Source organism: Chamaea fasciata, unplaced genomic scaffold (assembly GCF_029207755.1).
Source record: "Chamaea fasciata isolate MVZ Bird 193981 ecotype frontalis unplaced genomic scaffold, bChaFas1.0.hap1 SCAF_2, whole genome shotgun sequence".
Lineage (NCBI taxonomy): Eukaryota > Metazoa > Chordata > Aves > Passeriformes > Sylviidae > Chamaea > Chamaea fasciata.
The window spans coordinates 18,691,063-18,713,078 of NW_027094087.1; the positions used below are offsets into that span (position 1 = coordinate 18,691,063).

Sequence of the window (22,016 nt, forward strand, 5' to 3'; positions counted from 1 at the left end):
GGAAAAAAGTCTTTAAAACAAGCAATTTCCACCAACCACAACAACTACTTTCAAAAAAGTAACTCAAATAATATCTATCATGATTTATTTGAAAATGTCAGAGAGAATATTTTTACAGTCTATTTTTTTCTCCTGTTGAATTGACTGCGCTCAGCACTCATAAATGTTGAACTGTACTTGATTCAAAATACTCTGCTTTTCACAACTGTGCTACTCCAATTAATCTGAGCAAGTTGCTCATTTTTTTGTGCTCTCCAATCTGTGCAGTGTGGTGAGTCGAGAGCTGGTTTGTTTCAAATAGCTCGAAGGCATTCTGTTCTTTCTAGTTGTTACAGTCAGTCTGTAATTCCAAACAGTTTACTGAGGGATACACTGATCATGTATGAAATGTCTTATTCTAAATAACAAGGAGTCAAAATGGCTCTTACTTGAAACTTCACAATTCTAAAATGTCCCTACTTAAATTGCTTGATCAGCTTTTACTGAGTATAATGTTACAAATATGACTCTTTTTTTCTTCTTATGAAGTTACATTAATAGAAAAGCACTGCAGGTTTTTGTTGGTTTTTTTTTTCCCCCTGGAAGCAGTGGTGATTTTTTTTTTGTTTTGTTTTGTTTTACTAAAGTATTTATAATAAACTGTACTTCAATAATGAAATATTGGACTCTTGCTAACCGAACATCTGATTTTTATTTTCCACTCAGTTCCTATGTTTTTGATTGGACATGTGAAAACAGTTATTTTTAATTGGACTTCTGTAATTGTGTCAGACTTTTTTAGCAGTTTTGATCAAGCCCCTGTTTTATTCTTGAAAAGATATCTAAAACTCTGATGTCAAAGATACAGAGTTATTATTCCCCAAAACTTCAAAATTTTCCAATTAAATTGTGTTTGTTTCATTCCAGTGGGTAGCTCCCATTTTGCTACATCAGTAGCAAACTGTCTCAAAAGTACTGTAAACCACAGTGGTATTTTGCATGAGGGAGTATCCATTTTTAGTATGTAATGAAGCATCCGATTCCAAGCACCTTTTGTCATCTGTAAATAAATTAAGGAGTATTTAGTTGCCTTGAGTTAGTTGATGGAAAAAAAAGCCCCAAAAGGTGTTTTTCCTCTTGCTGTCTGTCTCATCTTGCTAACAAAATTTTGAAGGTGAAATCATAGTTCCATTAGGGCAAACTGTGGCTTGGAATTCCTGTCTCCCTTGAGATCAGCCTTTGGCATGGCACTTCTCGGTGACAGAGGGAGCAGGGCTGACATGCACGTTCCAGATGTGTGAGAGGACACGGCTGTCCTTACTCACAGCTTGACAGGCCAGTGAAAGGGTGAATGTCCTCTGCATCACTGAGCCGTGCTGAACACCTTTTGTCCTGAATTAACTTCTATTTAGTGCTTTTGGTAAGTGCAAACAGGCCGAGTCTTGCAGCTGTTATTGTACTAACTATAACAATTGTACTCTTTAATACTCTAATTCTTTGCAATTCTCTGCTATGTTGTGCTTGCTTAAAGTAGCTGTTTAACTCTTGGAAGGGCAGCTGCCCTTTGCTCTATGGGTTCTCAGTGACAAAAAGTCAGTAACCTTACAAGTTGGCTTGTCATGGTGCTTTTGTCTTCTTATTTGTAGCAGACGTATTCAGGATGTTTGGGCTAAAGAAGAGTATTTTCGGTATTATATGAGGTCGAGTACCTAACAGCTAAAGATAAACCAATGTTTTTCTCATCTCCTTAGATGCCCTGGTCCTTCAGCAAATCCTCTATCTGATAAATCAAGGGAACACCCCGATGACGATGATGAATACAAAATTCCTTCTTCACATCCTGTAATACTGAGCTCACAACCACCTCACGGTCATAATATAAAACCTCTTGCTCGGTAAGGTAATTCAGCAGCCTTGAAAAAAAATTTTTACAAAACCTCTGCTTTTTCCAAAATTACCTGGATTCAATGTCTGTAATGATGGTTAAGCTGGCCTGCCTTCTAAGCTTGGATTACCCATACTTCTGTTTCACTTGGCCACCACCACAGATATAAATCTATGAAGTTCCCATTCATCCCACAAGAGAGATCGTTGTATCTCTCTTGTGTCAGAGCAGGGCATTTTTTGCCTTTACATACCATTTCTGCAGTTGATGTCTTTTTTTTTTTTTCCCCCCTTACATTGAGGTTTTCAAAACTGACCAGGAGATTCAGCCCCTAAAACTCTTTCAAATTTAATTTTAAGGAGAATTGTGTGACTGAAATTCCCAGTCAGCTTTGAAATTCTTAGCCTTTCACATTTTATATAATTCAGTTTAAAAGTGGTGTAGTACTGAAAAGTATGTGAACTGGCAGCCAGATGTACAGTCTTTGATTCTCTTTTTGTCCGATGTATAGTGTGTCTTTTAGCTTTTTGAGCCCGTTTGGCAGTATATTTTCTTTGTGCTTCTCAGAAAGAGAACCTTTTTTTCTAAATACAGGTGGAATATGTCTCCTTAGCCTTAAATATGTTCTGTAACAATGCCTCCAAACTTTCACTGTTCAGAATTGCTAATGGAGTATGACAAAGAGACTTGGAGCAAGGGATGTGGCAACTGAAGGCTGTGACATTCCTGCTGAACTTTGCCCCTTAAAAAGACATGAATGGCTGGAATTAAGACAATAAGTCTGGAGTCATAGGGGGTTAAAAGGGCAAATGTTTTGCTGGTCTTGTAGGTCACAAGTATGATATTAAAATCAAGTATTGATCTAAAAAATTTAGACCTTCTTGTGATAAAGAAAATTCGGTGACATATTGCCATTTTTTCCTCCCTCTGTCGGAGTGTGATCTTGAGAACTCACCATCAATAAAGCTCAACATGTCTCTCACCCCAAAATTAGCCAATAGTAATTTTTAGACCTTTTAAGTCAGAATTTAAAACAGGTAGAAAAAAGCTCATAATATGATTGTTCTTTGCATGCGGGTTAAAAATTCTGTCTTAGAAATCCTGATCTCAGCTTCATTGCATAGACATGAATATTATGCAGTTGCCAAACCTTAATGAACTTAAGTCCTTAAATTTTTATCTACCGTATGAGACTTTTAAAAAAAAAATCAATGATAAATAAAACTGTGTTGACTGAGCAAAAAAATGGGAAGCAAGAGGAAAAAATTTCCAAGGTCCTAATCCTTTTAACCTATCCCATTTTTATGGGATCATGTTGCTCTTCTGCACGGGAATGATGCAAATAGATTCAAACTGAAAGGTTCTTGAGAAAATAAGCAGCTGGAGAAATAGAATCTTACAATTTTTATATTACAGAAGAAAATAATTGAGTGCCTTCAGTTGGCTGATACAGTATTTTACCAAACCCTTAGAATTATTAATAGAGTCTGCAGATAGAAAGATGATTTCCAAGTTTTCTCCAGTTTTTACTGTGCATATGGAGGGGTTTTTTACATGAAGAAAAGGACTTGCTACAAATAAAATGCCTCAGTTTGCTATTCAAGTTGCTCCATGATTAAAACCACCAACTCCTCTTAGGCATTCTGGTAAAAAATTTAACTCAAATTTTCCATTCTCTTAGGCATTAAAGAAAAAAAGATAGTCTGGTGTTCCACATACCTAAAATGTCTTTTAGCTAATGTCACTGCTTAGATGTGAAAGCTGAGATAAAGTTTTCAGGAAAGATTCTGGTTCCTAGTTGATGCTGTGTTCTTCTAATGCATTTCATTAAGTAACATGGGAGGGATGTTTTGTTTCAATGAAACTTAACCTCTCGTTATTGTTCACTAAAACTATCAACTTTTTTTTTTTAATGTTATAAATTTTTAGCACATTTCAGTTCTTTCCCCCATGTCACTTTCTCTTTCCAAAGTGTTAGTTCCCTCATTTCTTGGATAGTACTTGGAGTTTTCAGTAAACTAAAGAGCTTAAAAATTTATTCAGAATGTTTTGTAGTGTAGAGTTATGTAATTGTTCCATCCTACTCCCAGATTTGGGTTGCCTTTTCTCACTTTTACCTGTAGATATGACAGTGCTAAAAATATTTCAAGAATAATACAAAAAATGATTCACAGCCTTACTTTCTGGCAGATCATTTAATTGTCTGGTTTGTTACTGCAGAACATCAGTTCAGGAATAAGAAATAAAAGGAGAGAATTTCAGCGTTACTAATTAGGCTATTATTAGAATAATGTTACATTATTACATTTGCTGCCTTTTCCTAATAAAGCTTTTTCCAAAAGGGGAAAGGACAGAAGGCTTGCTTGTTAGTATTCATTGGATTCCCTTTTTTCTGGAGTTTACTGTTAATGTAAACAGATATTTCAGCACTGTTCATACACTGATCACTTAGCTATGCTCATCATGGACTGAATACTCCTGAAGTGGTGCCATGTTAAGTTACCTTGCTCCCTGTGGCTAGTTACATTATTGAAAATGCAGAATTGATTACAACTAGATTAGAAGATATTCTTAATTACTTAGTGTATATGGTGAGGAGTCAAAGGAAGTGTTGCATCCACTGCATTTGAAAGATTGAACTAATCTAATGTCAAAGAAAGAAACAACACTTCCTCTACCACTTCTCTGGGGGAATTAATTTATAGCAAAAGGTTTCTTACCATTTGGGGCTTTTATTTGTTTGTTTGTTCATTTGTTTTTAAATCTTGCAATTATTCTTATATTTATTTCATTACTCCTTGTTGTAACTCTTGGGACCACAAATGCAATTCACTTCCTCTTTTCTGTTTATATATTTTAAATGATTCCAGACCCTTATCCATTCCTCCCTCCTTTCCATTTGGTCAAAGGTGATAGGTTCATTAATACTGTTGGTAAAAACTCCAAATCTGAAATTTTAGTTGTATATAACTCTAGCAGATTTCCCAATGTTTAATAATAATGGTCCATGGTGAATTGGGATTTTTCTTTTTAAGCTGGAATTGCTTAGCCTGGTGGCCTTTTCCCAAGGAAAGTCTGGTTCTTTCTGAATATACAGGGCCCACAGTTCCAGCGACAGGAGCGATTTCCTGGTTCTTTCATATTTTTAAACAATATTTAATATTATGAAAAGGCTTGTTCAGTATTTTTTTCCTGCCATATTTGAACAAAGTCTTCTTAAAAAAAAAATCTCCAATATTTTCAACAAGATTGTAGGCACTCTTTACTGTTTGGTTGGATGTGTTTCATATTAATTTGGTACTGTTGTTAAGTTTTGAGGGCAGAATATGCTTCCATTTAAGAAAAAAAAAATCAGTAAACTGTGGTGGAAGTACTATCAAGGCTCAGTTTTTTGATATGGAAATGAATAGTTCCTGAAAAACTGCTTTGACTAGTTTAGTTTTGGGATTTTCACTGGGGTTTTTTTTTAATGTTTGGCAAAGTTGAATTGAGATTTGTTATTAGTGTGTATTGTGGTGTTCTGTTCAGATTTTTTTTGTTGTTCTTACATTCTGTTTAATGGTTTTTCTATATGCTTTGGTGTGGATTACCAAAATCCACATTTCCCTTTTTTCATAATTTTGCTAGGGAAAATTCAGCATCTGGGAAGGTGAACTAAAATTGAGTCTGTGATGTAACTGTGCGAATAAAGTAATGACCTGAGCTCTGAAGTGAGGACTGTGTTTAATGTTAGTTCTTCCTCTAACTTGTATTGCAGCCTGTGTTATTTTAAGCCATGTCAGTACGTCACCAAGAAAGCAGCATAATCCTTCAAAGCAGTTGTAATGAGGGTTAACCAGTATCTGCTCTCAATATCTAAAAATGTAAATTTTAAAATCGCTGTGGCTTATTGTCCCTGATTCACTTCCTTAGAGTGAACTGCCAGGTACTGCTCATTCAGGGAATTAATGCTTGGCTAAATGGTTGATTGCTTCCTGCTTGATGTCTGTCTTCAGGGTGTGTGAGAATGGTCAATGTGCAAATGGAACACACGGTGCTACTTCCGAGATAAAGAAATCTAAACATCCAGAGTCGGGTACGTTTCTGTTTTCTCGTTGTTTGCTGAGAAGATTTACTGTGTGCTGCCCTAGGGGTGCAGCAGGAAAACATTCATCTCTTGTGGTTGTGTCATTCAGGAGATGTCTATGATGCACCTACAGTTCCGGTACCTTTGCCTCCTGCACGGCCTCCTGCCAGAGACAACCCCAAACACAGCTCTTTGCTCACCAGGACACCCTCCGATTATGATCTTCTGGTGCCCCCTTTAGGTTGCAGACTTTTTGCTGATTACATGTAATGGTTAACACTGCCCTGATGAACTAAATTCCATGTTTAGTGCAAAACAGCCAATGTTGAGTATGTTAGGAGTACCAAACAGGCTATGAGCTAAATATTACAGCTGTCAGTCAGTATTTGTGTCATTTGGAGTCTGTTTGTAAGGCCTAGCTTGGGACAAGCAAAAAGGTATACTAAATCTGTATTCCAGCTATACAGAAAAGTAAAATCCATTTTCCCTGATATAAATTTTAATTGTCTCTTACTAAGAAGTTTGAGCATTGCAATTTAATGCGGTAATGGAGCATTTTTCCCACTGTAGCTTGAATAATTCAATTTATTTTCTCAAATACAAAGAAGAATGCCAAAAAGATGGTATTTGAGTAAAAAAAACCCAAACCACTAAATGAAATTACTGAGTTAATTTCTGGGATTTTTTCCCCCATCAGGGGACAGTTCAAAACTCACTGCAGTCTACAATCACCAGAAGCTCTTTTTACCAACCCTGATTTCTGTTTTGTTCTTCTACACAAAAATCAGTGTTCTCTGCATATATATTGGTGCTGTGCTTGGGGACCACCCACACCTTCATTGACAAACTCAGCTGCACGGTTGTGTCTGTGTGTATGTGTCAGCATCCAAATTTCTGGTTCCATAAAACCTTTTGAACATTTGCCTTGTTCCTGTACTGTGCTCCCTCTGGTCCCTGAAGTGTTCCTGAGATGAAGGAGAAATGGAGGCAAAAGAACACATAAAAAACACAGTGCTTGGTAACTCTAGTCCTGCTTGCACCACCTTTGTATAAGGGATGCATTCTTTTGCCAAGCTCTAGAAAATTCAGTTTATATCTGGAGTCAGAGCTTCTGAACTGCAGATAGAGATAATACACAGTAAAAAGGTAGAAGATCCAGTGCAGTCAGCATTGGTGTTTGTATACAAATACACTTGCTTAGCCACTGAAATACAGCTGTTATTCTACTGTGATACTCAGTGAAGCTTTCACTGTAGTACACTCTTGGCAATTGAGTCACTAAAAGCAATCTCTCCTTCCATCCCAGAAAAGAAACTGGGCACTGCAAAAGGTCATTCAGAGCATGTTTTAGAAGAGGGCTGTGGATATTAACAATCAGGTTTACAGTTTCATTACTGGAGTCACTGAACTGCTTAGATGAACCGTAGGAGTAAAGGCCTCAGCAGCCAGAGAAAAATAAAGTTTAAGCTTTATTCTTTATTCTACAGTTCTTAATGAAGTTTTGCTTGTCTAATACTTCATTTCTAAACTGCAGGTGAAGATGCATTTGATAACTCTCCCCCCTCACTCCCCCCACCACCACCACCACCTGCTCGGCACAGCATGATTGAGCACACAAAACCTGCTGGCTCAGGGAGCCGACCCTCTTCAGGACATGAACTGTTCCTTCATTCTGGTAAGAACACAGAGGAAATGGCTAGTTTTTTTGGGTTATTTTATTTTATTTTATTTTATTTTATTTTATTTTATTTTATTTTATTTTACTTTCCTTTTTCTTTCCTTTTCCTTTTCCTATCCTATCCTATCCTATCCTATCCTATCCTATCCTATCCTATCCTATCCTATCCTACCCTACCCTACCCTACCCTACCCTACCCTACCCTACCCTACCCTACCCTACCCTACCCTACCCTACCCTACCCTACCCTACCCTACCCTACCCTACCCTACCCTACCCTACCCTATCCTATCCTATCCTATCCTATCCTATCCTATCCTATCCTATCCTATCCTATCCTATCCTATCCTATCCTATCCTATCCTATCCTATCCTATCCTATCCTATCCTATCCTATCCTATCCTATCCTATCCTATCCTATCCTATCCTATCCGTTCACTGATAAAGTTGTCGCTAGGCTTCAGAACTCATTATACAAAACATTAAAAAATCAAAATTTTAAATGGTGGAGGTGAAGCTACTCTGAAGATAAAAAGACTTCAGTTTTCATTTTCACAAAGTAATAAAATGAGGTCAATATTTCAATACCAGGCTAGAAATTTTGTAAATTTTAGTTTTCTGTTGTAGTCTGTAACATTAGTCTGTATCCTTTTGTCAATTCCATTGTTTTCAATAATAAAACATAATTTGTGGGGATTATTTTCAAGTTGAAACTTTGAAAGAAGTTGTAAAATAAGGGAAAAGCAAATTCTGCTTTGTTAGAACTGTTGTAAAATTTTGCTGCTAAACTACATTGTGAACACAGTTGCTAGGTCCTGGGGTTCATAACCTTTTTGCTAAGTCAGGTTTCACCTGTCTCTCCCTGATAATCACTGTGATACATTCAGTCTGGTATTTTGCTTATAAAAGGTATGAAAAGTGTGTTTACAATTCATGATTTTTGTCTTTGAGTTGAAAAGAGTTTGATTTTCAGGTTAATGAAGTTGAATACATTTGCTGATTATGATACAGATTACAGCAGGATTTTTGTGGGTTATAGCACACGTCTGTTAAGTGATTTTTTGTTTGTTTGTTTTTCTCTGTGGAAGCTTTCAAAGGATGTTAGTGTCTTAAGTTTACCTTTTCTGTGAATATTTTCGGGGGTGATCTGCCTTGTGGAGGTTAGATGTTGTCTTCCCCCTCTCTATTTTTCTTAGAAGCTCTGTGGAGAGGGAAGAAATGAAATGCTTTGGTGGTAGTTTCACAGGAAGGCCAGAATGTGGGTGACAAGCAGTCATGTGCAGCTGCATGATGGCTTGACAGGTTCTCTGGTGTTTGGCTGACCTGTGTGAGTGGAACTCACTGTGGAGTGAAAGGGAGCTACTTTAGGTTGAAGTGCAGTGACCTTTTATGGAATGTCTTTTGTTATGTACGTTTTGCTATCCATCAAGGCCTGACATTGAGTAATTTGCCAAAGCTTTGTGTATTTTATAATGCAAATTCAACTCAGTGTGTTACTTTCTCATCTAAGTTGCTGAATGCATCCAGGTGAAAAGACTTAGCACATTATAGAATTTGAAGGTTGATGTTCATAAATACAATTTAGTTTTCTACATTTCAGAATAAAAACAACGTAATGTTCAGCAGTCTAGTCTGAATGGGTGCCTCAATTGTATAATCTGATGCAGAAACACACACTGCACTGTTCAGCTCTGATGGGAATGGAGAGGAAAAATAGGAGCCCTCACACACAGGTGCACACAAGCTCCATCTGCCTGTGCCCAGTTCCCAGAAACATACAGAATTTTAAATATTTAAGTGTAACTTCCAAACAATCTAAGAACGTCACTGTTAGTGTTAAAAACATTTAATAGCTTTAAAATAAATATCTAGAGTACGTATCTACAGCCATGTATTGTTCTTTGTATTTGCATAAGGAATACAATCCTACAGCAGCAGTTCTCATTAATCTTAGCAGTGTATTGCATCTACTTAGGTATGCATGGTTGTGTGAATTGGTCTTTTTTTATTCATATGGTATTTCTAAAGCCATATTACTCACTTTGCATCTTGTCACATAATCTGTTGTAGAAGATTTATGATGAGTTTTTGATGATTGGTTTCCATACAAGTCTTGAGGGTGATTTCTCAGCTATCCATCAGAGCCTGTCAGATTAGAATAATAATCTCATCATCAACACCAGCAAAAAGTTGCACTCACATACAAAACAAACACTCTGCAAGCACTGAGTCCAGAGCAATAGCCAGATCCAGGATGATGTTGCACTTGCTCCAGCAGCATCTTTAGTAGCCAAAGTAAAAAGAAGAGGAAGGGACAATATACTGGGATTGTTTCTTTCTCTGATTTTTTTAAATTCTGTCCCTGTAATATTTACCCATAGCTGGGACTGTATGAATAGGAAATCAGCCCTGCAGTCTTTGTGAACTGCAAAGCATAGAAGTGTAATGAAGCTCTAAGTAAACTGAATAGCTGGGATGTTTCTAATTGTGCTGCTTCAGGCACTGCAGCCTCTTCTATGCTTTGCTTCCATGCTTTGCCAGGCACAATCCCAGCAGCGTCAGGGTTGGGTGGTTGAAAAGCACCTCATGGATGTGAGGAGACCACAGTCAGTGCAGGACACACCACCTTTAAGCCATGCTCCTGTGTTGGTCTCTTCAAATCATACTTACTTGTGTACTGTGAATGCTGAATTTGGACGTTTATGTTTATAAACATAAGAGCTGTCAGGGGACACCTCTGGTTTCATGGTTCCTCTAGATGATGGGAGGCTATTTTATTCCTACCTTCTGTGCTTTAGCCCTCCCTCAAATAGTAATTCTGATTATTCTAAGACACTTTTTTATTCTGGTATCACAGATCCCCATTTTGACCCAATAACTGGTCATGTTCCTTTGCCACCTGCTCGGAGAGGAGAAAATGCCAAAACAAATAGAACATCTCAAGACTACGATCAACTTCCTCCATCTTCAGGTAAGGCAGAAAACTGTTCTTGTAGAAAATCACAATTGTATGAAGAAAATAACTTGCATCCATAAAGTCCAATGCCTTTTTTCTGTCGTTCTGGGCAACAAATGGCAATGGTAATATTGCTTTACAAAAGTATTAAATCATCAAAGGAAAACAGAGACTGAAGTTCTGCAGTCGAGGTAGAAGTGGCTACTTGTTGTTGTGTGTAGGTGTATGTACTAAGGCATCCATTTCACTAGCTGCCAAACTGAACGCTTATATGAGTTACAGTGTTCCTTATTTTTTGAGAAAGGCTGAAATTTTCCTGACACGCTTCAAGCTCATAAGAGATCAGAAGTACAGAATGGAGCACAGACATGTGATTTCCATCTTTGTTTCATTTCTCCTAAACAAAAAAATAGTAGCTTAACTCTCTAAAGTATTATTTTTTTCTGTCTTTTTTTGCTAATAAATTTGTCTGAATTTCTAAGAAACTTTTAAGATGTTTCTTAATAGAACAGCAAGAATCAAAACCACTTAAAATTCAGTCTTCCTTTTCAATGGAACAGGTACAGTAGAAACAATTCCTCTGCCGAAGACATTTTGGTTATGGTTTTCAGGCAACAAAAATTGTAAATTTAAAGGAAATCTACTAAGTGAATAAAAATAATAACAGTATTACATGTATTTCAAAGTACTTTCACCAGTTTTTAGAGAAATTTTCTGTTCTATAGATGTACATGGGAAGGGGGAGGATTGGCCCAACCACATTATTTTGCTGTATGAAGAAACCACACAAAGAAAAAGCCAAGTGATGTTTTGTACCATTAATCATTCTCCAAATAGATAAAGTTGTGTGTAAAGATTTCTTACGAATAAAGAAAAGGACTTTAATCTTTCAGTTGTAATAATCACCATTGTTCAATTGCAGCATTCCAAAGTGGAAAAAAACCCCTATTTTTTAGTAGTAGTTACATTCTCCTTCTCAGAAATAGAGAGTTTCATGCTGCTGGGAAAAAAGAGTATATTTTTGCAACATAAATGATGGGAAATTTCTGTAGCTCTCTCCAGGCTTACTTATTTTTTAATCATTAGCATAATTGTGAATTAGTGTGACGCCCTTGGTAAATACTATCTCTTTTGGGAGGGTATCTTTACAAATATAGCTTTTTCTCTTTTTGTTTCCAATTGTTGGAAAAAAGGATTTTATAACACATGCTTTATATGTGGCATTGTGCGGGATTAATTTGTCTTAAAATGCTCACTCAGTTTATGCGGGGTGTTTTGAGCTCTCTTATAATGCAAATTATGACAATCATGTAACTACTTTTAAAGCTGTGGAGTTTTCCTGCAATTCTTGTACTTCTGGGGTTGAATAGTTTTTAATTTTCCTAAATTACTGCAAGATAGTTGGTAACTAAGAACTTGGAGCTTTCTAGTGCTACTTAATACTTTTTGATCTGTGTTACCCACAGCCATCTTCTAAAACACTCACGTGTCAGCTTTTGCTATAAATATCATTCTAAATCAGCATGATATGCAGCAAGATATTCCATTTAATTTCAATTAGATGAAAACTATGTGATAGATCATGTCATTCTCTTAATTGGAAAGTTGTTTTTACAGTGGCAGTAATTCCAAAGGACAGAACTGATGAGCTGCAGGATGAACTGGTTCACCTTCATCTATGATTTAAAAAGACAATGTAGAAAGTGTAACTGTATTCAGAACTTTGGTTTTGCATTTATTCTGAACTAATCAGCTCACTTAAGAAATTCTTCATTTCAGTGCTTTTGTAAGGTGATTCTTTGAACTAGCTGAAAAAGGAATGGAGTTCACTCTAAAATCTAATTATAATTTAGCCACGGGGTTCCTAGAGTAGCATGGGCAGCGCTTTAACTTCTCTGCTTCACTTCCACTGTTTTTAAGATTGCTGTCTTGATGTTTAACTGAATCCTTAGTGTCTACTGAGCAATTTATTCTAATTCAGGTATCCAGTATTGAGCACTTCAGGAATAGTACTCAGCCATGCAACCCACTCCCCCAGAGGCATGGTTTCTCAAACTTCTTACAAACAACTGTGTAAAGTTATTAGAAAAAGAGCAAGAAAAGGAGATAGGACTTGGGGGTGCTGCGGATGAGAAGCTGGACATGTGCTGGCAACATGTGCTCAGAGCCCAGAAAGCCAAACATGTCCTGGACTGCATCCAGAGCAGTGTGGCCAGCAGGACAAAGGAGGGAGTTCGTCATCCCTGCTCTGCTGTCATGGGACCCCACCTTGCAGAAAGGCATCCAGCATAAGAAAGACATGGACCTGCTGGAGTGAGTCCAGAGAAGACCACCAAGCTGATTAGAGGAAAGCCTGGGTCCGTTTGGATTGTTCAGCCTGGAGAAGGGAAGGCATTGGTGTGACCTAATTGTGACCTTCCAGTACATGAAGGGGGCCTAAAACAAAGCAGGAGAGGGACTTTTTACAAGAGCAGGTAGTGACAGGACAGGGGAGAAATGAAGAGACTAGATGAGGTAACAGGAAGAAGTCCTTTATCCTGTGAGGATGGTGAGACTCTGGCACAGGTTGTCCGGAGAAGCTGTGGTTGCCTCATCCCTGGAAGTGTTCAAGGTCAGATTGGATGGAGCTCTGAGCAATCTGGTCCAGTGGAAGGTGTCCCTGCCCATGGCAGAGGGGTTGGAATTAAATTATCTTTAAGGTCCTTTCCAACCCAACCCATTCTATTATTCTATGATATTGCTGGTAATTAGAATATTTTATCTAAGCAAAGTCAATAATAAGAGGGAAAGGAAGAAGAAAATTAAGCCTCTAATAGATGTCTGCTCTATTTTGCTGAACATAGCTATTCTGTAAGATATAGATTCAAATGATTGGTTAACCACATTTGCCTGCTGCCTATTCATTCACTCAGTTTGCCTTATGAAAATGCTTGCAAATTTGGATTCCTTTTACAAAAATATTATGCCAGGGTGTGTTTCAGTTAACACTAGTGGAAATAATGTAATCCAGAGTGTTGCAAAATACAAAGATAGTGTCTAACACCTTGATGGAGCAATGCATGCAGTGGTTCCTTCCCTCACCTTCTCCCTGCTCTCCTTAGAGGACATGTCCCCTGGATGTGCTTTGTTCCTGTACCCCAGTTAGGTGAGGTGTAGCTGCTTGCACTGTTCCACAGGGGGCCTTGCACAGCAAGCCTTCCTCACCTGCTTCTCTGATGCTCCTCAGTATGTCTTGGTGAAAGACCAGGAGAAGCAGCAAGGGAGGAAAAGAAGGGCATTTCACAGCAGAGAGGAACAGATAGTTGGCATCGTTACAAACAGCCTCTCCCACTGTGCCACAGAGCTCTCACCACTTTTCCCATGCTTTTTAAACACTTTTTAAATGAGCCTGTGTCTGCCTTTGTACTAACCCCTTACCTAAGGGTTCAATCTAGTGCTGAATTACAGAAATGTGAGCAGTGGAGGAAGCTGCTTGTGGTAGAAGCTGTTAATTGAATTGCACAGTTAGAAAATCTATTTGAATTTTTAGTTAGACATTTATGGTGGCTGAAACATCAGAGGATGGGAGGTAAGGAAGGAAAGTCCTGCTTAATACCTCTATCTCAGTGTCCAGATGGACATGCAGCTTAGGCTTAGTATCTTTAAGCTCAGGATTCAATATGATACCCAGCTTTAGCTGAAATTTTATATGGATGTGAAGATATTGAAAGAGATGTCAGCATTTAAAAAAATAATAATGGGAATTGAGAGAGAGTGATGAAGATCTCAGAGTATCTATGCTATAGAGAGATGTCGCTGTAGTGAGAATAAAATGCCTCTGCATCAAATCTGCTGACGGAATTAAAAATGACCTTTCTAAATGATGTGATGGCTTAACAAAGTGATGTGAAAGCTTCAGCAAAGTGAAGGTTTTAAACAAGAAAACTTGAGTTTTGAACCTGTATTAGGCTGAGTCAAGCAAAAATATTCCCATGTAACACAGGCACAGGGAAGGATCTTATTTATGCATAAGGAATTCCTTCTGTACTTCAAGCCCAGGGGAAAATGTAAAGTTTGTAAATTAATTTTGTTTCATACTGTATAGCTATGAAGTCCATAATGGAGTGTACATATTAAAACAGTTTGAATGTTCGTGAAAGAAAAATGATTAGTTTTAAATGACGTGCCATTATTATAAAGATAAAGAGTATTATTCTTTTACAGTCTTGAGTTTCCCAGAATAAGTGAATTAAGAAATTTGGACTTGTTTCTGATTCAGTTTTTAGTCATTAACCGTATTTCCTGAGCTATAGTTAATTTCTCATATAAGTGTTTCATGGATCTTCCACACCTTCATAGCAGGTTTGGAACTGCTTCAGAATGTTTATCATTTACATCATTCTTTTTATCTTCAGAGAGAAAAAAAATCAAAACAAGTATGAAGTAGCCCTTAGTACCTGTAGGTCTTAACCCCTTAGTGTAAATCTTTAATGAAATTTCTTTCATCCATTTGTTACATGAATATCACAGTCTTGCTAAAGGTACTATTAACTCTCTGAATTAAGAAGTGGAATTAAATTTTATAGCAACATGCGTCCAAATTGGTGGAAAAACTAACTTGAAAGAAAAATGCACCTGCATTAGACATGCTCTTGTGTGAACTGCTTTCGTTTATCTGAGGTGTTTCGTGCACTTGCTTGAATTATAGTTCTCTCCAGTGTTGTAACCTTATCATAACAAGAATACTGGAAATATAACATTTCTTCCATGCCTAAAGAACTCTCTCTGAAGTATTTAACACTGGAAAATGCCACTGCTTTCAGTGTAAGTAAACAGGAAGTATCACAGCCAGAAATTCCTCTAATTTATCTATCAAAGTCACTGTTGATAGGACTTGTTAAAACCCTTTTTGAGGGATTAAAGACTTCTTAATTTTTTTAAATACTTTGCTCTTGAAAGTGTTTTCTGCGCTGTGCCTGCTTGTATTTAAGCTTCTTATTGTGGAATCAGTGAGGATAAAGGCGTTTCAGTAAAGTACCAAGTTTACTTGAGCACAAAACTCTTGACTCTGAGAAGATTAGTAAGTTTGAATGTTAGCTTTTCTTTGCCAGCACAACATGATTCTTAGTCACCAGCACTGACTGTGAAGGTAACCTTGCAACAGAAGATAAGGAACCGGGAGATGTTTCCAAAGGGGGACTGGAGAGCAAGGAGCACATTCTGTTCTCATCGTGGGAATAATTGGGCTAGAGGTCTCTTTGGGAAGCCACTTATTTATGTACTTATGTGTAGCTGCTGTGCAGGAAATGAATAGCAGTTGAATGAACAGAATCTGCAAGATGGACCAATAAATTAAGGATTTTTCTCCTTCAAGTGTCTTTATCTGGATTCCTCTTCTACAGAATTTATGGTCCTCAATAAAATTGTGATCAAATTTGTGTTTGGGTTTTGGTTATTTGTTTGTTTTTGTAGGGTTTTTTGTGTGGGTTTTTTGGGGTTTTTGTTTGTTTGTTTTGTTGTTTTGGGTTTTTTTTAACTCAGGAGTTCTTAAACTGTGGGTTGAGAGTAGATAGCCTTTAAGAGTTTGACTGGCTATTTCCAGTGTCTTTGCTTCCAGCATACTTTATTTTTCTTCCAACTTTAGATAATCTAGATTGTAAATTGCATGTTCCTATCATATTATTAAAACAGTATAATGCTACTTTATTCCCATTTAGGATGTTCTTGAGGACTTCAGCTTCTGTCAGAATTTTAAAGTGAGCTGTATTGGTTAACTTAAATATTTCTTCATGTTCCTTTAGAATTTTACACTTAAAACAGCTTCATGGGGTTTGGCCAACCTATAACGCAGGCTAATTTATAATGATTTTTATCTCTTTTATTTGAAACAGATGGTTCACAAGCACCAGCCAGGCCCCCTAAACCACTTCCTCGGAGAACTGCACCAGAAATACATCACAGGAAAGCATACAACTCTGACAGTTCCATGGAAAACGTGGATGCAAAAATTGCAAAACTTATGGGAGAGGGCTATTCCTTTGAAGAAGTCAAGAGGGCACTGGAAATTGCCCAGAATAATGTTGACGTGGCCCGCAGTATTTTAAGAGAGTTTGTCTGTTTTCCTCCACCAGTCTCCCCACGTCTCAATCTATAGCAGCATCAAGATTTTCTTGGCGCATATGAATTCTACAGATACACATGTGGATTGGGGAATGAGAGGAAGAACAGAATGGAATTTTTTTCTTCCATCCTTACCAGAAGGATGTTTGTTTCCAGCCGTTTATCAAAGGCTCCTGGCTGCTCTGATCAAGACTTATAAATATGCTGAGGCTTATGTATTTTTGCTAGCCATACTTTTTTAAATCAGGGTTGAACTTACAAAGTAATTTAAAAAAAAGTTTACTTCCCTAGAACTTTTAATCTGTGAAATGCTTTTTCTTGTTTACAAGTTACAGTTTTCTAGTTTGTGCCTGTACTATGTCCTGTTCATATTCCCTTGTACTTGTGGTCAGTTCTGCTGTAGCATTCCCAACAGTTTCCATGCTGACCACTCCATCAACTAAATCATCACTTTCCAGAAGTTCTGTGTTTCTTTTGGTCTTTTTTTTCTTTTACAAGATGCTTTAATTGTTTTTTTGCATTTCAGCTCATCAAATGCAAAAAGTATGCGGCCTTCACTACTGATTTTTTTCTTCTGAGATTCCTTTGCTTTTGAGAGAGGAAGTATCTGAATGTAAAACACATCATTCTGTGAACTGCCTTTTTAAAGGTATTTTGACATTAATGTTGGGCAGCTTTCAGTCAAACAAGAATTCCATGACCTGTAGTCTCAAGGTCTTTTATATACAATTTCCACAAAGAAATCCCAACCAACAAATAAAACACTTCATGCAGCAGTGATACTGAGTTCCCACATGTAAAATCTCTTTCAAATTTGAGTATGTGATTGCGGATGTTCACAAAAAGCCAAATGCACGTGATAAAACTGTGTTTCGATTCCACACTAATGGCACCACTTCTTCATGGCAAGGCTAAAAGGAATCTTTTTCAATTATAATAAAGGTATTCAGGTAAATTCCAGTTCTAGATTCAGTAAATTAGAATGCGGGTTAATGTTTTGTTTGAGTGATTATCCTGTGGTTCATTGTGGCTTGGATCAGTTTGTATTAACTTGGAAACTTTAAATCTTTGATGCACTGTTAATTCCTAATGCTACTGTAGCAGTATTTTTTGCAAAGTTCTTTAGTAACCTCCTCCCTCCCCTGTACACTTCATAATCCTCAAAGATGTATTTAACACCCAAATTCATTCACTCACTTTCCAGCTACTTGGTTGGAAATCCATTTTAGCTTTACTTGGTTAGTGATACTCCAACCTTTGACATTTTATTTTTGAGCCCAAATTGATGCAAGCCAATCTTCCTGATTTAAAAGAGAGAGAGAGAAGACAACTCTGTTCTGAGTACTTTCAAAGTTGAGTCCAAATATTTTCAGAACAATTCTTAAGGATGCTGCTTTCTTGGTTTTTTTTTAGGAAACTTGGATTTTTTTTTTCTAATACAATTGAAAAAATAAAACCGTGTGGTAGTTAGAATATTTTTCTCATTTTGAGATGTGACGAGTATATGAAAATTTTCAGTGCGCCAGGCTGGGTGTGAAGTATGTATTCTTTATTCCCTTTCAGCTGTTAGTGTTCTCTTTCACTCTGAGCAAGTGCTGGAATTTGTATCACTTACAGGATCAGATCTCATCAGCCGGTGCATTTGTTGTAAAGGTGTTCTTAAAGGCAGCATGTGGCTGAACTGCAGGATTTGAAGTAACTGAGAACACCCATTGGAAATTACTGTGCTATCTCAAAGTCCTGTTGTTTCATCAAAAAACTTATTCTTAAAACTAATTAAATTATTTTGTAGCATCACAAAGCGTAGTATGGTTATCGTTAATCTGCTGCAGTGATAAAAGTTGATCAGGAGAATACAGGGGATAGGGAAGAGCTGCTGCTCCATTTGTATTTAAGCAAATGCTTCTGAGTTTATGTTCCAGGAAAAGACACTTGCATCTTCCTGTAATTGTTCATTCCTCAAGTATAGTTTAGGAAAAGTTTTGGTGTAAGTTATACTCTGTGCTTTTGGCTCAAGTTCATCTCTTTCCTCTTTTTTTAGGCAGAAAGTTTTGTGTAGTATTGAATCGCCTTGTTCATTTGGTTTGTTTGTAACATGACTGTAGCATTTTAGCTAGCTATGAATTGAAAATGATTCATGCTATTAAATTATACACTCTGGTTGTACTGGAATTATTGAAATGAGGTTCTAGCATAACTGCCAGCATAGCAATGATGACAGTGAAAAAAAGAGCACTTTACAACAACGAACAAACAATCTGCAGATTGAGTTTTGAAATTTTGAATTGTAATGAAGAACTCATTTTCTCTTTTTTATGCAGCAGCTTAGTATAAATTACATCCTTATATTTCAATTAGAGGCTGGAACTGCTGCCTGAGAGATTAAAGTTTTTTATGGTTTCCTTCTTTTTGGTTGTGACCACCAGTGACACGTTTTTATTACGTGTTAAAAAACCAAACTTGATGAGCAATATTCTGAGTGGTAACTTGAAAAGAGTTCCATGAATCTTTAAATGAGTGTGCTAATAACACTTCTAAATAGTGGAACATGCAGGCTGTTTCAAACCTGTTTTGGTTTGCAATTTTAAAGTCAAACAGCGAAATTGCGTTGCTAAAGTGTTGATGTTTACTCTGCAGGAATTAATAGGCTTAAAATAATTTAATCTGGCTGCAGTCTAGTTCTCTAAAGACATAGTTCTCTAAACATATTTTTAGCCTTTGAAAGACTTAAGGGTTTGATCCTGGCAGTGTTACGCAGTATATAACTTTAAGGAAGAGTGACTTGAATGGGAGTGCTCGGGTGAAGGAACTTGGTTAAACTCAGAAACATTTGCAGTCTTTAGACCATCCTTGTGTTGTCCCTTGGCCTCACCTTTTCTCTCCTTTTGGCTAAATTGCTGCATTTTGAGCAAATTGGCTGAATCAGAAGTTGAGCAGAGCAAGTGGACATCAGCAGCAAAGATCTTTTCCAAAGGCTGTGTATAGGAAAAAATTAAATCGTGTTAAAGGAAGCTAATATGATTAGCCATCTTAATGGCTTGTCTGGAACCCTAAAATGGCCACTGGTAAAATTTGTTAATGTCCAGTATCTCAAGAGTGCATCTGGCACAGCTTTTTTTATAATGTGAATTTAGGAAGTTTTGTACCAGGATCATTTCTTCTATTGTATTTCTCTCATTTTCAGCTTGAATCTTTACTTTGCACTGACAACTCTGACCTGGAAGCATTTAAATTTGTGTCTTAAATATTGACATATTTTGAAGCAAATGAACACCGTATTCAAAGCAAATTCAGGTGCTACCTGATGACCTGGAATTGAGCGCTTTTAGGAGTGACTTCTTGAAAAAGGACTTCAGCAGTTTCCATTTTGAAGGATTTTCTTTCAAATAACTATTTTATCTGAAAATGCCTTTTATAAACTTGTCTAACGTGGCAAATTTAGTGATGTGTTCAATTAATTTATATTTTATTCAACATTCTTTTTAAATTTTGGTTATTATGTATGCTCAAGTTCTTTATCTGTTCATGTAAGGTATTTTATAAAATTAATGTTAAGAGAATGTTGGTTGGTCCATGATTTTTCAAGACTCTGTCTCTCTGTTGTTGAATATTATCACTTGTCATCTGATGCTTTAGCAACACAGCCTGTCCTGTGCAGAGGCCTTAAAAAGCGCTGTTTTGTAAGCCACAAAAATGAGGCCTTACTCTAAAATAAGGTGAATGATTGCATCGAGACATGTGCTTCATATCTCCATACATTACCTCATTTCTAAATTTCAGTAGTAAAAGTTTATTAATTGGCAGTAATTTTGGAATGTGCATGTAATAGTTGTATGGCAGAAAGATGCTAACCATTAAATATTTAGAATCCAAAGTGGTGAACACATAGTCCGACTGTATATTAATGTGCAGGATTTTTTCCTGAAGAAAATTACAATTGCTGACAATTACGTTTTTTTAATATCCTGTGCATTTACATTCTCAAGCGTTGATACTCCTAATGTCAAAAATATTTTAGCTAGAACTTTTTTTTTTTTTTTCCTGTTGCTGTACCCCAGCATTCTGGAAAAAGTTTAGAAATCGAACCCCTGTACTGTGCATGACAATGCAACTGTTGGCTACTTAAACCCCAGTGCTGTTCCCTGCAGTTGGATTAGACCTTCAATGCTGAGATTTTCATGGTGCTTCCTTCAGTGTGTTAAATCCTTGTCCACTAGGTATGTCACTAGTCATACTGCTATTTAGAGAATTTACCTGTTTAAGGTACTCATCTTTAGTACTATAGGTGCCTATTTCTGTCATTTTTACTCTTCTTATGTGAAAGTTAGGCATTACTTTATTGTGTTAGTCAAATTTTAGCAGCTGTGTGCTCTAGGAATGTTTCAGGAATTTGATAGACCCAGTCGTTATTCTGTACAAGATACCTGCCTCTGTTTTTCAGTTTCAGTAAGTTTCCATCAGGAAATTGGTAAATTTAGATGTTAAAACACTGTGTGTTACTGTGACATCTGAACATTCCATTTGCCCTTAGATGATTTCATGTCTAGCAGTGGAAATTCTTATTTAGAATAAATGCTAATTCCCAAATCTTAATCTTAAATCACAAAACAAACCTTCAATTTGTGAAACTTAATTGCATAAACATCCTGAACATGGTAAGGAACTTGGAAGACTTAGAATAATGTGAACTTGTGACAAGATTCTTGCTTTGTAGACCTGCCAGAAGTAAAAGCATAAACTCATTGAATAGTGATCTTCTCACTGTGAAGCTACATGCATTTGTCTGGATCTATGAAGGAATCAGCCAGTCCAACTACAACAGAAGTGCTTGGAAAGCAGCATTTTTTATTGCAGCGAGTGCCATAGTAGCCAGCAGGATGGCAGAGGACCAGGTAACCAGGCAGAAGAAGATAATTTTGTAATAATAATCCAAGCCCCTCTCTGCTGTTGCTGTGTAAGATTTAGCTAGTGTGAATTGCTGGGAGATCTACAGCACACGAAGGAGTGTTTGTTATGATTTTTCCAGCTTTCAGTTACGGTGTTCCTCTCCAGGGAAGCGTCCTTCTCTGAGGACAGTGTGTCTTATTTAGAAGTCACACTGTTTAGGAACAGGATGCCAGGGTTTTAGCAGCAGAATAAAGTGTGAAATAGCATTCTGCTCAGAAAGTGTTTGTGTGCTAGCAAAACAACCGAAAGCTTTATAAGGATTTCAGTGGAACCACCTCTGTTTTCAAGCTCATCCTCTTGGCTTTTGAAGGATGTGTGTATGTACACTGAGGTATACGTGCTGGTCTGGTGGAGCGTGGAGGAGAGAGGACACCACGTGATGCCAGCCTGTGGAGTTCAGACCTA

General features: G+C 37.1%; 1 protein-coding gene across 3 annotated transcripts in view; it reads left to right on the forward strand.

The window, feature by feature from the left end:
- CBLB (Cbl proto-oncogene B) overlaps positions 1-18,465 on the forward strand; it is a 126,505-nt gene extending 108,040 nt beyond the window's left edge. For 2 of the 3 annotated variants that reach the window (XM_066175149.1, XM_066175151.1), the window contains 6 exons: positions 1,731-1,874; positions 5,860-5,939; positions 6,040-6,171; positions 7,465-7,605; positions 10,467-10,580; positions 16,436-18,465. In XM_066175149.1, coding sequence (XP_066031246.1) covers positions 1,731-1,874; positions 5,860-5,939; positions 6,040-6,171; positions 7,465-7,605; positions 10,467-10,580; positions 16,436-16,698 — 874 coding nt within the window. In that variant the 3' untranslated portion in view covers positions 16,699-18,465. The remainder of the gene's footprint in view (positions 1-1,730; positions 1,875-5,859; positions 5,940-6,039; positions 6,172-7,464; positions 7,606-10,466; positions 10,581-16,435) is intronic. The other variant, XM_066175150.1, reaches the window with a different exon arrangement.
- Positions 18,466-22,016: the final 3,551 nt, after the last annotated feature.